Source organism: Aplysia californica, unplaced genomic scaffold, assembly GCF_000002075.1.
Source record: "Aplysia californica isolate F4 #8 unplaced genomic scaffold, AplCal3.0 scaffold00052, whole genome shotgun sequence".
Taxonomy (NCBI): domain Eukaryota; kingdom Metazoa; phylum Mollusca; class Gastropoda; order Aplysiida; family Aplysiidae; genus Aplysia; species Aplysia californica.
In genome coordinates this window covers 1,259,573-1,271,958 of record NW_004797322.1, presented here as the reverse complement: position 1 = coordinate 1,271,958, position 12,386 = coordinate 1,259,573, and the positions used below count along the sequence as shown (strand labels likewise).

The 12,386-nt window shown below is 36.7% G+C and overlaps 1 protein-coding gene across 1 annotated transcript in view; it reads left to right on the top strand.

Annotated features, from left to right (window-relative positions):
* Nucleotides 1-5,206, top strand: part of LOC101863492 (protein ABHD14B) — a 31,045-nt gene extending 25,839 nt beyond the window's left edge. The window contains exons 4-6 of the mRNA XM_005092759.3: nt 871-1,036; nt 1,512-1,747; nt 3,085-5,206. Of these exons, the coding sequence (XP_005092816.1) occupies nt 871-1,036; nt 1,512-1,747; nt 3,085-3,267 (585 nt within the window). The 3' untranslated portion in view covers nt 3,268-5,206. The remainder of the gene's footprint in view (nt 1-870; nt 1,037-1,511; nt 1,748-3,084) is intronic.
* Nucleotides 5,207-12,386: the final 7,180 nt, after the last annotated feature.

Genomic DNA, 12,386 nt, shown 5'->3' with positions numbered 1-12,386 from the left:
ACACACACACACACACCACACACCACACACACCGTCCAGAAGCGCGCACACACGCACATGCACATACAGTTGATGAGCAATTAGCATCATTGGTCAAAAGTCACAATAGCTTCTTTTTTTTTTTTTTTTCTTTCTCGATGGTCTCAAGACGGGACACAGTATGGCTTGTATAAGTTCCTGTACTTACAAGAATAAATGTTTATTTGGAGGCTAAAGTATGAGGAAAGGTACCTTCTGTCATGTATGAAAATGCAATCTTGACCATGCTAAATACAAAGGAATAGAGTTGTTTGTTGTGTTGTTTTTTTTTCTTCTTTAGAATAATAAAATGTGGTACGAAGACTATTGAAGATGGCTTCGTAAAGTTCTGATGATTCCATTACCATTTGTATCACATTGTGGTAGAATCAGGCGCTCGTCAATTTTTGGACATATTTGTATCATCTTAAAGCTTGTTCATTTGTCATGCTTTCAATGAAAAACGTACCAATCTATCTTCAATAGAAGACGAGATATTTGGGATAGAAAATGGTGGAGTCGTCTGGTTTCAGAGGTAAAATATGCAAGAAAATGGCCGTCAAAGTTTGGTGACCTCCAGAGCATGATGTCCTTGGAAACTGTAAATTTACACTTTTTGCGCCTTTGGTCGCTGTTTTCCAGTAAAATCCACGCAGCAATGTGTTTATAACAAGTGCCTGATTTAACTACGGTGCCTCACTTTTGTTGTTGTAAATGCTCCTAATTAATTTCTGACTAAGTTCTAAATTAATTCAGTTTTGTTAAAATGAGATTTGAAACTTTTTACATTTTCTCACCTTGTCAATTAAAAAAAAATTTTTTTGGGTCTGTTTTAAAATTATTTTTTTTTAGAAAATCAAGATTCATCAAGAGAAAGTTATCCCTGCTAAAGGGGATCCTACACTTGATATCTTGTTATTACACGGTGCCTCTTTCTCTTCGGCCAACTGGATCGAGATCGGAACCGTGTACCACTTGGCAAACTGGGGATATCGAGCAGTGGCTATAGACTTGCCAGGTGAGTCAGTTTTTATCGGCAGCCTTATCCGAGTCTCCTTTTTAAGGATTGAAAATGGTAGATTTGAAAGAATTCTTCATGGTACTTGTATGGTTTTCGCACTGTATAAAAAAAAAATCGAGTTTGCTTGGGCTTGAAGGGGGCAGGGAAACCATGAATTGTCTAAAAGTTTTAATACCATTTTTCTGTCATATTTCTGCTCATCAAGAGGACTTAGTTGATTAATCTTGTGTATTTTTGTTCAATTGTAATATTTTGTATTCAGTAAAATATCTCAAACATGTCAGAAATGTGTGCCTGATAATTTTTGCTCCCATCTGTTATGTGCATTACTCACATTTATATGGTAAATAGAACTTGATGTTACAAAAATCTTGGCTTACTTGTTACATCAAAAGTCCATCCAAAAATATGGCAAAGCAGGGACAAATAGATTTCAAAGCGAAACCATTTTTTTCTTCCACTTTTTATTCAGGCAAAGGCAAGAGTCCGGACAGTATTGACAAAGACCTCTATGGCGACTTTGTCACGACCTTTATCAACACCATCGGCATGAAGAATGTTGTGATCATCGCGCCATCGGCCAGCGGGAACTACGCCTTGCCATACTTGTTTATCAACCCGGCCAAAAGCACCGAGAGGGCTGCTGGGTTTGTGCCCATAGCACCTGTGGGTACTAGTCTGTACACCTCCAAGTTCAAAGAAAGCCAGGTGAGATCAATGATGATACAGCAGTCTCTGCCTAAGAAGAACCCAGTTATTCTTCAGCATTTCTCACCCCATGACGCAGTATAGTAGGACCCAGGCAGGAGCTAGCTCTCCATTCACTCTTGTCCAGGGCTAATAGTCTCCATCTTGGTCCAGCTGTATCTCTTCTTTTTTTGGATCTGCAATTACTTTTAGACTTTCCTGTCTTTCTCTTTCCTTGCAAATTCCATCTTTAGGCTTGGTTGGTAATGTTTGTTTTCAGTTTTCTTAAGGTGTTGCCAATTCATTTCCATTTTCTTAAAAATTTTTATATCCTTTTTTTTTTTTTCTTTCTACTTGTTTGCTCCCATGGCTGTTCATTTGTTATACTATCCTTGTTTCTGATCCAAAGAATCGAGCACTTTGACACCTGCGTTGAAAATCCAAATTCAGTCTTTGAGAGATTTAAAAAAGTGGGTTTGGAAGCAGAGTTTGGTATAACTCAGTCCTAACCTGTTGGCTTCCATTATTTATTTTATGATCAAATAATGACTCTTAGGCAACACTGACACCCAAGAGAAGACAGACAGGTTTGTTTTGTAAAAATTAATACTTTTGCAAATGAATGCGTTTGTGAGTGTTGTGAGTTGTTGAGAGTGCCAGTGAGAACCACTGGTTTCAGGCATCTGATTTATTTTTACAATGTAACATTGTTACTATAATTTGGTATCAAAAGTGTAAAACAAAGCGAAGAATGTTTCTGAGTGTTTATAGGTTGTTAAACACATACAACATGCTGTAATGGATGGATATATGCCGTATGTGAGGCGGTGTGGTGAAATCAAGCGCTCGTCAAAATACAGAAATCGAAGAAACAGGCCATTTACCAAAAGTTAGGAAATTTTTATCGAATTTTGTCCCTTTTGTATTCATATAAAAAACCTTTTCCATATGAATTTTACGAAAAAATATTGATTAAAGGCTCAAAATATGTCCTTTTTCAGTTTTCAAGGACTCTTTAGCTACTGGAGTTACCAAACTTTGAGGGCCATTTTCTTGATAATTTCACCCCTGAAACCAAGCGACCTCACCTCCTTCAAACACAAATATCTTGACTTCCGTTCCAGGTAGATGGGTATTTTTTTCATTGTAAGCAAGGCAAATGAATAAGCTTTCAGGTGATAGGCCTGCTTATAACGCCACATGCCCAAAAATTGACGTACGCCCGATTCCACAGCGTTGTGACACATATAAATAAAATCATTATTACATATTGTTCTTATCCTTTTTTTCCCCTCTTCACCCCCCCCCCCCCCCCCTGGCCCCCCCTCCTCCCCCCCAACCATCTCCATCTCCCTCAGCTCCCAACACTCATCCTGTACGGCGCGAAGGACACAAGAGGGGCCATAACTCTGAATGACCTCATCGGCCTGCCTAATCACAAGATTGCCCACCTGGACGATGCAGGTCACGCCTGCTACTTGGACAAGCCAGACAACTTCCACAAAGTGTTATACCATTGGTTGAAAGAACTCAAGGAATGAAAGAAATGAGATTTCAGAGCTGGAACCAAAACCAAATTTCAATGCCCTATCCTCCCTTCTTTTCTCCCTTTGAAGAAATAGCTAACTAGAATGGGCTGCAGGAAAAATTCAGTATCCAAGAACCTAAATCATTGTTATAAGCTAGTTTTGTGTACATTTATGGAGTTGTTATTAAAGGTCTGTATGAGTGCCTCTCTTGCTTATATGCCATTGTCATTCAAAAGCATATAAACGAAAAACAGGATATTTGTGATCTGGGAGGCTATAATGAAATTCAAGACCTATCTGAGAAATGAGTCTATGGTTGTGAAATTGTATCGAGTTCTTAGATAAAATTTTGTCCAGCCAAAATGAGGGACAACTCGCTGCTCGATTCATATTTCATATGCTATAGTCATAGTTCTGTTTCTTCTGCCTACCTTTCCTGCAGCCCTTGCAGTTTCTAAGTTCAAAGGTTTATTTTATAAATTGTGTTATGTAATGGGTTTTTTCCTTGGGTTGGCTGTGAGTGCAGTCACACAATGTAAAGTAGGGAAATTGTTCAAATCAATTAGTTACTGTATTGGTACCAGATGCTGTATGGTAACAGCATTCTTTGTAGCCTTGAGAGACAACAATAAGTTTATTGTTAAAATGAGATTTTTTTTCTCGAATTGAAAAAGCCTTTGAGAATTGTTTAATGGACACAATAAGTGAATTATTCTATAATAATTATTATTTGTGTAGGGTTTGTTACTTCGCAAGAAATAAAGGTCTGTGCACCAGCAAGCAATGTCATCAAATTATAGTGATATCACTGCTTACAAAGAGAAGGCTGCACTACAGTCATGACAGATCTGTACTTGCAACGTTGAGAGTTTGCTGCTGTTGTTTCTGTTGACATGAGATTTGGCGCCTGAAGAGGGTCACAAAAAAAAAAGAAAAGAAAAATCAACCGAACCTCGTATTTGCCTCGTAATATGTTTTTTGCTTTTTTTTCCCCACCTCTGAATAACTTTTAAGAAAAGATTAAGATACTTATTCACAAGTTACAATTTTTGTGATTAATGTCCTTTCCATCTTCCAATCACTGGTTGTGAAAACTATTTGTTGTTACCATCTCCACCTACTTCACACAGTCAGGTGAACATTCTTCTTTCTTCTCCCCAGACTACTTCTTATTGCAGTTTTGTAAGCTGCACTGTGTCACAGATTTCTTGATCAGCTACTTATGGAATTGCTCAGATTTGGAAGCGATAGGTTGAATGTGAGGGTTTTAGAAATATAAATCTGAATCAAAATAACCTTCTGAGTCAGTTTATCAAATGTCTGCAATTTTGTCCTGGTGGTAAGGTTTATTTCCACAAACCATATTGGAATTATGGATTGAGATGGGTTTTTTAATAATAATTGGACAAGGTAATGATAGGATTATGTGTCAGGCTATAGTTGAGTGTGGGGTTTAACTTACTCGTTACCAGTGAGAGGGATATTTATTAAAACTGAAAAAACGTATTTAAATCATTTTGGTTTATATGCATTTTCTTTCAGACGGAGGTGTTAGCAGTATCTCTGTCTGGTTTGCCAGCAGTATCATGTTGTTCCCTAAATTATTACTCCCTAGTGTTATGGAAAAAGGGGAGAGGTTATTGATGTTGAAACAGAAATCTTTCAAGGGGTCATAAGTCTAAGAAGTTAGGATTAGGAAGTTGTTGGTTTATTTAGGAAGAAGCAAGTGAATGCTAGAATTTTTTTCTTAAGAAGTCGAGGAGCAGGTCTTTTTTTCTGGCACTGAAAGATGCTTTATTTTAATTAAAACACAATGTTAAAATGATTGATACAGCTGAACATGAAGTAAAATGCTTTCACAATATATCAGGTATTGTTGAGATTTATGACTGTAAAAAATAGATCAAAGAGGAGGCAGTCTAAGGCTACCATTATTCCCCTTTGTGATACATGTGAAAAGAGTGATGATTAGCTTGTAAGAAGCACGAAAATTATTCGGATTGGCTTCTATGTGCTAATGAAGTTCCACCTCCAGCTATTTTAGTCTTTCATTGCAAGGGCAGCCTTCTGTATGTCTGATATTGACATTGAAGTATCATTGTTAGATGCAGCCCTTGTAGACTAATCACAGGCTTCGGCTTTCCCTGGCGAGATGCTCACCTCAAATATAAAGTGCTGCAGCAGCTAAGGCGTAATACTGCCTTCCCAAGGCAGAGCAACGTATCTGACAAACCCCAGTTTTTAAGTTTTAAAAAATTAATTTGCTACACTAGTCTTGCCCATCTCCTCCTTTTTTTCAAAGAACCGACGAGGTATCTGCATCCCCTGGTAGATTTCAAAGTGATAAAGTGACATAAATGACTGATCTCAGTAATGAGTATCAAGAGTTTTTCATTCATGTTTGTCTCAAAATATTGTAATTTGAAGTCACGCCTCTCTGCCTTAGGATGCCAGAATAACAAAAAACATATCTATTTTATGAAAAGGTAAATGATACCAACGCTGCTCACAAGAGAAGTGTTGATGTCAAAAGTATGGGCTGTAATATGGGTATCATTTGGCCCGATGACAATTCACAGCTCTCGTATCTCACAGATTTGGTTGAAAGTGAAGTTGAATATTGATATTCAAATTATGTACTTTTGTATTTGTGTTGGTGCCATGAGTAATAGTGTGTGTGTTTTGTGAACTTGATGTACTGGAATAAATGTTTGTAAACTTTGATAATGCTGTCCAATGTAACTTACTTGTGTGCTTGTAGGGCAAAGTTTTTTATTTGTATATAGCTAAAGAAATGGAACATGCTAACACAGGTGATGGTGAAAATGGAATGTGAATGGGAAAATGGTTCGCTAGTATTTTTAGTTGTGAGCAAATCTGTTACTCATTTTGTTTGTATGTGGCTTTCTTCACAGTGCCTGTAATTGTCTTTGATGTTTGCCATAGGCAGAATGTAACTACATAACTGAAGTCTTCTTCAAACTGCGATAAAAATTCTTTTGTTGACGTGTTTTGCAGTTTGTTATTTTCTTTCTCTTTTTCTTTTTTTTCCCTCATTTGTGGGAATATTAGGGAATTTTGACAATAGAAAAATGGAGTACATCTTAAATTCTTGTACGAACAGTGAGTGGGAGAGTGGTCGATGGGAGTTTTGTATGGTTTCTCTTGCCTTACAGTAATTGTGGCGTTTGTGGCATAGTGGTTAGACTCTCGGACTCGCTACTGTTAGGTCGTGGGTTCGGATCTCATCAGGGGCCCGACATTGTGTTCTTGGGAACTGCTTTTTACACAAATGTTCCTCACGTCGCCCAGGTGGGAATGGGTACCCAGATGTAGACAGTGAAAGTTCTTGTCAGTTTGTTAGTGTTTGAGCTCTTAATCAGCTGCTAGCACTTATGCTTCGTGGGAAGCTGAGAGTGTTTCTGAGTGTTCTATTGTCTGCTGGGGTAATAATGTAGTGTAAAGCGCATAAGGCCTGCTGTCGAGCATGGATATAAGTGCTATACAAATGCTCTTTGTTATAATTATTATTAATTGTCCCAAGATCAGAAGTTGGTTTGCTCTGAGAGGTAGGATAGTATATATATAGTATCTCTAGGCAAGGTACTTTCCCCTGCTTTCCTCTGTCCACCGAAGTGAAAATGAGAACATAATATTATGTTGGTAGAGACAAAAATGTCTGTGTGTATGTGTGTGTGGGTGTGTGTGTGTGTGTGTGTGTGCGCGTGTGGGCGGTTGATGGGTGCTCCGGTGTGGTTTGCTTTTTCTTTCCTATTGGAACATCTTTCATCCTTATCTGTTCTTCTCTTTTTTAGTTTGCTTCTCTCTAGTAACAACTCTAATCTTCAGCACTTCTATGGCTTAATTTTGTTGCAAGTGCTATAAAATTTTAACTTAGCAAAACATTCTTTAAAACCCAAGAAATGTATGAATCGACTAGTTGTCACTCTGTGATTCTCATGATATTGGAATAGTTTATTAATATTCTTCAGGCAGGCTTATTAAGTTCTTGTGAGGTGATTTCAGCCTTCAGTTAGATAGAGAGATATAATAAATATGATGTGAACACTGCCATTTTATCTTAAAATAAAACTTCTTCTCTAATGCTAAACAAAAATTCCTGCAAATTCATGGACCAAAAATGAAACATTATGTTCAGTCTCCACAATCCATGCTCTATAAAATTAGTTCAGCTCAAGTAGTTGTCATGAATAGGACATTCAATAAGCACTTTCTCTATTGCATTGACATTCATTATCAAAGATCAAAATGTTCCTTCTAATCACCTAATAATCCCATTCTGTCTCATTAAAAAATCCTGTTTTGTTTTGTTCTTGTATTCCTTTGTTTTTATTGAGATATATAGGTATTGGTACACAAATCATCTAAGATCTACATCTTCTAATTTTTAAAAATATTAACCGATGTTCATATTTTTGTGTGTTTATTTTTTATGGAGTTGTACTGGCACAAATTGTTAGCGTGCATTCATTATGTTCACTTGTTTCATTGAAAATATGATTTTTTCCCCTTTTGCTTTTAAAAGTGTTAAAGAATAATGCAATAATGCAGAGGTCTTGAGGACATTTTACCCTGTCTCAGTCTTGTCCGCTTCTCCAAATTGTACATGAGTGATTAGAGGGCACCACTGGAAAGTCCTAATTAATCTTTACTTTTCCTCTGTTATTTCTGTCTCTCTTTAATATTTTTTTTCCAGCTCTAAATAATCATTATTGTGTCTATGTATTTTTTTCCAGCACTAAACAACGGTTACTGTGTCGACATACTTTTTTCCAGCACTAAACAACGGTTACTGTGTCGACATACTTTTTTCCAGCACTGAATAATCATTATTGTGTCGATGTGCTTTTCTTCACTCAAACAAAGATTCTGCTCACATGTTTGATGAGCAGTAATGTTTACTTGAACCCATCAATATTGACCATTGGTTTTTCTGTGTGGTTTGCCCTTTCTGTTCATTCTAAATTGATGTAGTACATGCATATATGGATGGTTTGCTCTTTCTGTTCATTCTAAATTGATGTAGTACATGCATATATGGATGGTTTGCTCTTTCTGTTCATTCTAAATTGATGTAGTACATGCATATATGGATGGTTTGCTCTTTCTGTTCATTCTAAATTGATGTAGTACATGCATATATAATGGATGGTTTGTGGGTTCTCTTATGAGTTTTTGCTCCTTTCTTTCCTGTCAGTACATCTACCATCCTTATCTCTCCTACTTTTTTTCTTTGTATGTTACTATCCAGTGACCCCTCTAATCTTCAGCATTTATATGACCCATGTGTGGTGCTTTTAGAGTAAAACTCAAACGAAATCTAAAACTAAGAATTGTTGTATTTGTAAGAATTTAGGTGGGAGAGGGACATGTGGGGTGAGTTGGAGAAATTGAAATGTTGTTTACTCACCTCCAGTCAAAATTAACAGCACTCATTCCTTATCAGCTAGAGTCTATAGTTGCACTATGCTGAAAAGAACTTGAAGTATAGGGTCATTTTTATGATTGTTTATCTCTTTTACTTTTACTATAATTTACTTTCCCCTGCCCATCCCCTCCGCCATAATTTTTTAAAGCACATTTTAGCCTGCTTTATGGTCCCTCATCATACATAATACGTTCTATATCTCTGTAAAATAATTTTGGGATTTGTTCTTTTTAAACTCCAAGAGCTGGTATTGCAAAGATGTCTGAAGAAGTAATAATAGGAATAAAGAAATAATATACAGAAGTATGTCTTGAGTTTTGATATTGTTACAAGTGTATTTATGAAAGTAGGCCTAAAATTGTGCTGTTTGATTTAGGTTGACAGGGGTCCCTGACAAAAAACATAAAGATGAAGAGTTATTTCCTACACCAGAGAGGAGTTCTGAGTCACATTTTGTTGAGGTAATTTTCTTTGTAGTAACCGATATTGATCGTTGAAAGTAAAATAGCCTCCAGTCCCATCACATGTATTTCCAAAAACTACCAAGGTTTAAAATGAAACATTTTGGACGAATTACAAAATAGCCAGAATTTACCTCTAATGCCAATTTTATGTTCATTGGTTGAAATGGTCTGAAATGTTGTCCACTATGTTTAGAAACCTTTGTGTGTTAAACTTTGTAGAGTCGACTCTGCTTGTGTTTAACTTGCTTGAGTTGATCTTCGGTACAGATGATCTTTTTCTCGGGTCCCAGCACCTCTTCTTCTTTACAGTTCCCAATGGTTAAGTTGGACTTCAGATGAGTCGATCTATCCCCCCCCCACCCCACCCCCCCTCTTGCGACATCAACTCATCCGTAGTGGACTGTAGTATGGTTTGTTCAGAATGCTCTTGATTTTGCTCTACATAGAGAACAGGCCTAGATTCTACTACTACTACTACTGTTGCTTTTTCCCAGCTCTACCCCAGCCCTTTTTTTCCAACACTTTGGCTGTGGCTTGGTGAGAATTCTAAGCAGTAACAAGAGCGAGAGCTTCGAATAATAGGAACATCGATGGCTGTGTGGTTTTTGTGTCTCCAGATTGTACTGCTGGGAAAAAATAATAATTTTTTTAAAGCAACAAATAAACAATGCCTTTTGTAATTGTGAATTGCATTCAAATTACAATTTGATGTGTCACACGATGCCAGTTTGTTGATTTTTTAGGGCTTTATAAGTCAATGTTTTCTTTTTTGATGTAACTTGTTCTTCTGAAGATCATTGAGTGTTGCTGTTTGACTTCGAAGAACTCTGGCTGAGCGATGTACTGTATGAAGTTGTACTATATTTATGGGATTATTATTTTCTTTACAATACTTTGAGATATAATTGTTATGAGTGCGTTTTTGTTGATTTGCTATTCAGTGTTCTTTTACTCTTTTCTTTTTTTTCTATGGGTGATGAAACATTGTTGTGTGTGTGTGTGTGTGTGTGTGTGTGTGTGTGAGTGTGTGTGTGTGTGTGCGTGTGTGTGTGTGTGTGTGTTTGTGTGTTTGTGTGTGTGTGTGTGTGTGTCTTATAAGTCTGATTATTCTAATGGTTAATAAAAAAATATGTTACCAATACAGTTAAGCAATCTCTTTGTTATCTCATTACTTTGTTGTCATTGTTGTTATTGTTGTTATAGTATTTTCATTGACGTTGTTTTATAATCAGTAAAAAACGATAGATTTGTTCTTTTGATTCGAGAAATTTCTCATAACTTTGGCGGAGTCCACCTCTCTAATCCAAACACGGTAGATAGGAAAATATCAGTAAACAAAAAGAAAGTAAAATCGATGACTATAATTTCTTCTAGTTCAGCTACCTATTTATTAACAAAACGGAAAACCTGGCAAAACTGAAGAAAATCTGGCAATCCCAAAGATTTCAGTTCAAGCAGACTGCACTGTAGGAAGTAGAGAATAAGTAAGTAGAAAGGTGTTGACTTAAACTGCACTAACCACTGGCACGTCTGGTGGTTTGCTCAACGGTATGAAATTATAAATAATAAAGGTTGAGGTTGAGGGTTCGGGGGTTCGAGCCTCAGCTCCGTCCAACGGTGTGTCCTTGGGAAAGGCACTTTACATACGTTTCCCATTTGGCGCAGTTCAATCAGATATGGGCGTTAGACTCGAGGGTCTTGCCTCTTAATTATAACGTACTAGTGTTGATAGAGGCATTATGAGTATTAAACTCATACTATTTCACCATTTTTAAAGGTAAAATGATAAAGGTAATGATCTGCGACGTGATGTTTTTGTTGGTAGATAGCAGGTGGTCAAATTATTCATTTCTATTTTCAGATGGTTGGAGGGCGCCACTGTTAGGTTCAACTTCCTCTTTACTTTCCCTCTGTTGTTTCTGCCTGTCTGTCTTACCTATTTGAGATCCCAGCACTAAATGACCATTTTTGTGTTCATGTGCTTTTCTTTACTCAAGCAAACAAACTACTACGAACTTTACATCATAGCTTGCACTAAAAAAAAATAATTCCATTTTTTTGGACAATAAACACCCCGTGTTTCCTGAAATAAAATATCAGTCAAAAGTAAAAGACCTATATCTTTAGTGCGGTCAAAAATTCGTGGCGTAACTTATTGTCAAATAATATCTCCTTTAACTATTGAACATAGATTCCCCAACGTTTGCACAGTGACTTATATCAATTTGTCTTAACTGGTGAATATTTTTTAAAACTCCTGCACACTGAAAACTAGAAAATTCCTTAATAGATAGACCTACCAATAAAAAATCCAAGTCGATGGTTTCTACAGCTTTTAAAAAGTTTACATCTCAGGCAATATCGCTTTTAAAAGTAAGCATGTCATTGTTTTCTAATCGCGACTCTATGCTTACTTAACGCATGTTTTGAGAACCTTTAGTGCAAAAAATGTGTCACTATAAAATACATTTCTTGTAATTAATTTTGCCACTAAAAAATGTCATTGGCGAGTAGGGGGTAACTCTATGGTTGTGACGCAGGCCATATACGTATACACAATGTGTGCAAGAAGCAGAAAGTGCTGTGAACAATCCTATTTTCCGCTTGGCAGAGATTTATAGTTATTTCTATAAATTTATGCAGAAAAGCTTTTTAATCGAGCCTAAATTGTTGTGAAAAAATATGATTACGTTAAGACGAATTGATACAAACTGCTGTGCGAAGTAGGAGTGACTGAAATCCACCCATTTAAGAGATTATTTGAAGATAAGTTGCGCCACGAATTTTTGACCGCACTATAGGCTTCTCATCTGTAGGCCAAACAAAGATACAGAAGGTCATTCTTACCATCCTCCATTAAACTTCTTAATTAATCATCTTGTTATGCGTATTCATATGACCATAGAGTAAGTTCGAGCATGCATCAGAATACAATTGAGTTACAATTGAATACGTATCTAGCTTAATATTATCATTGTTTAGGCCTATATTACATGATTGTTCTGGTTTTTAAAAAAATCATGCATGTGACTGTGAGCCTGTTTCGTGAGTGCAAGCATAGGCCTACTATTATATTATTATGGTTATGTGCTCAGATGTGTGTGGAAGCGAGGATGTGTGAGGGAGGAAAGAACGTGTATATGCGTGTGCACATGTGCGTCTGTATACACGTGTGTGTGAATGTGTATGTGTGTGTGTGTGTGTGTGTGTGTGTATGT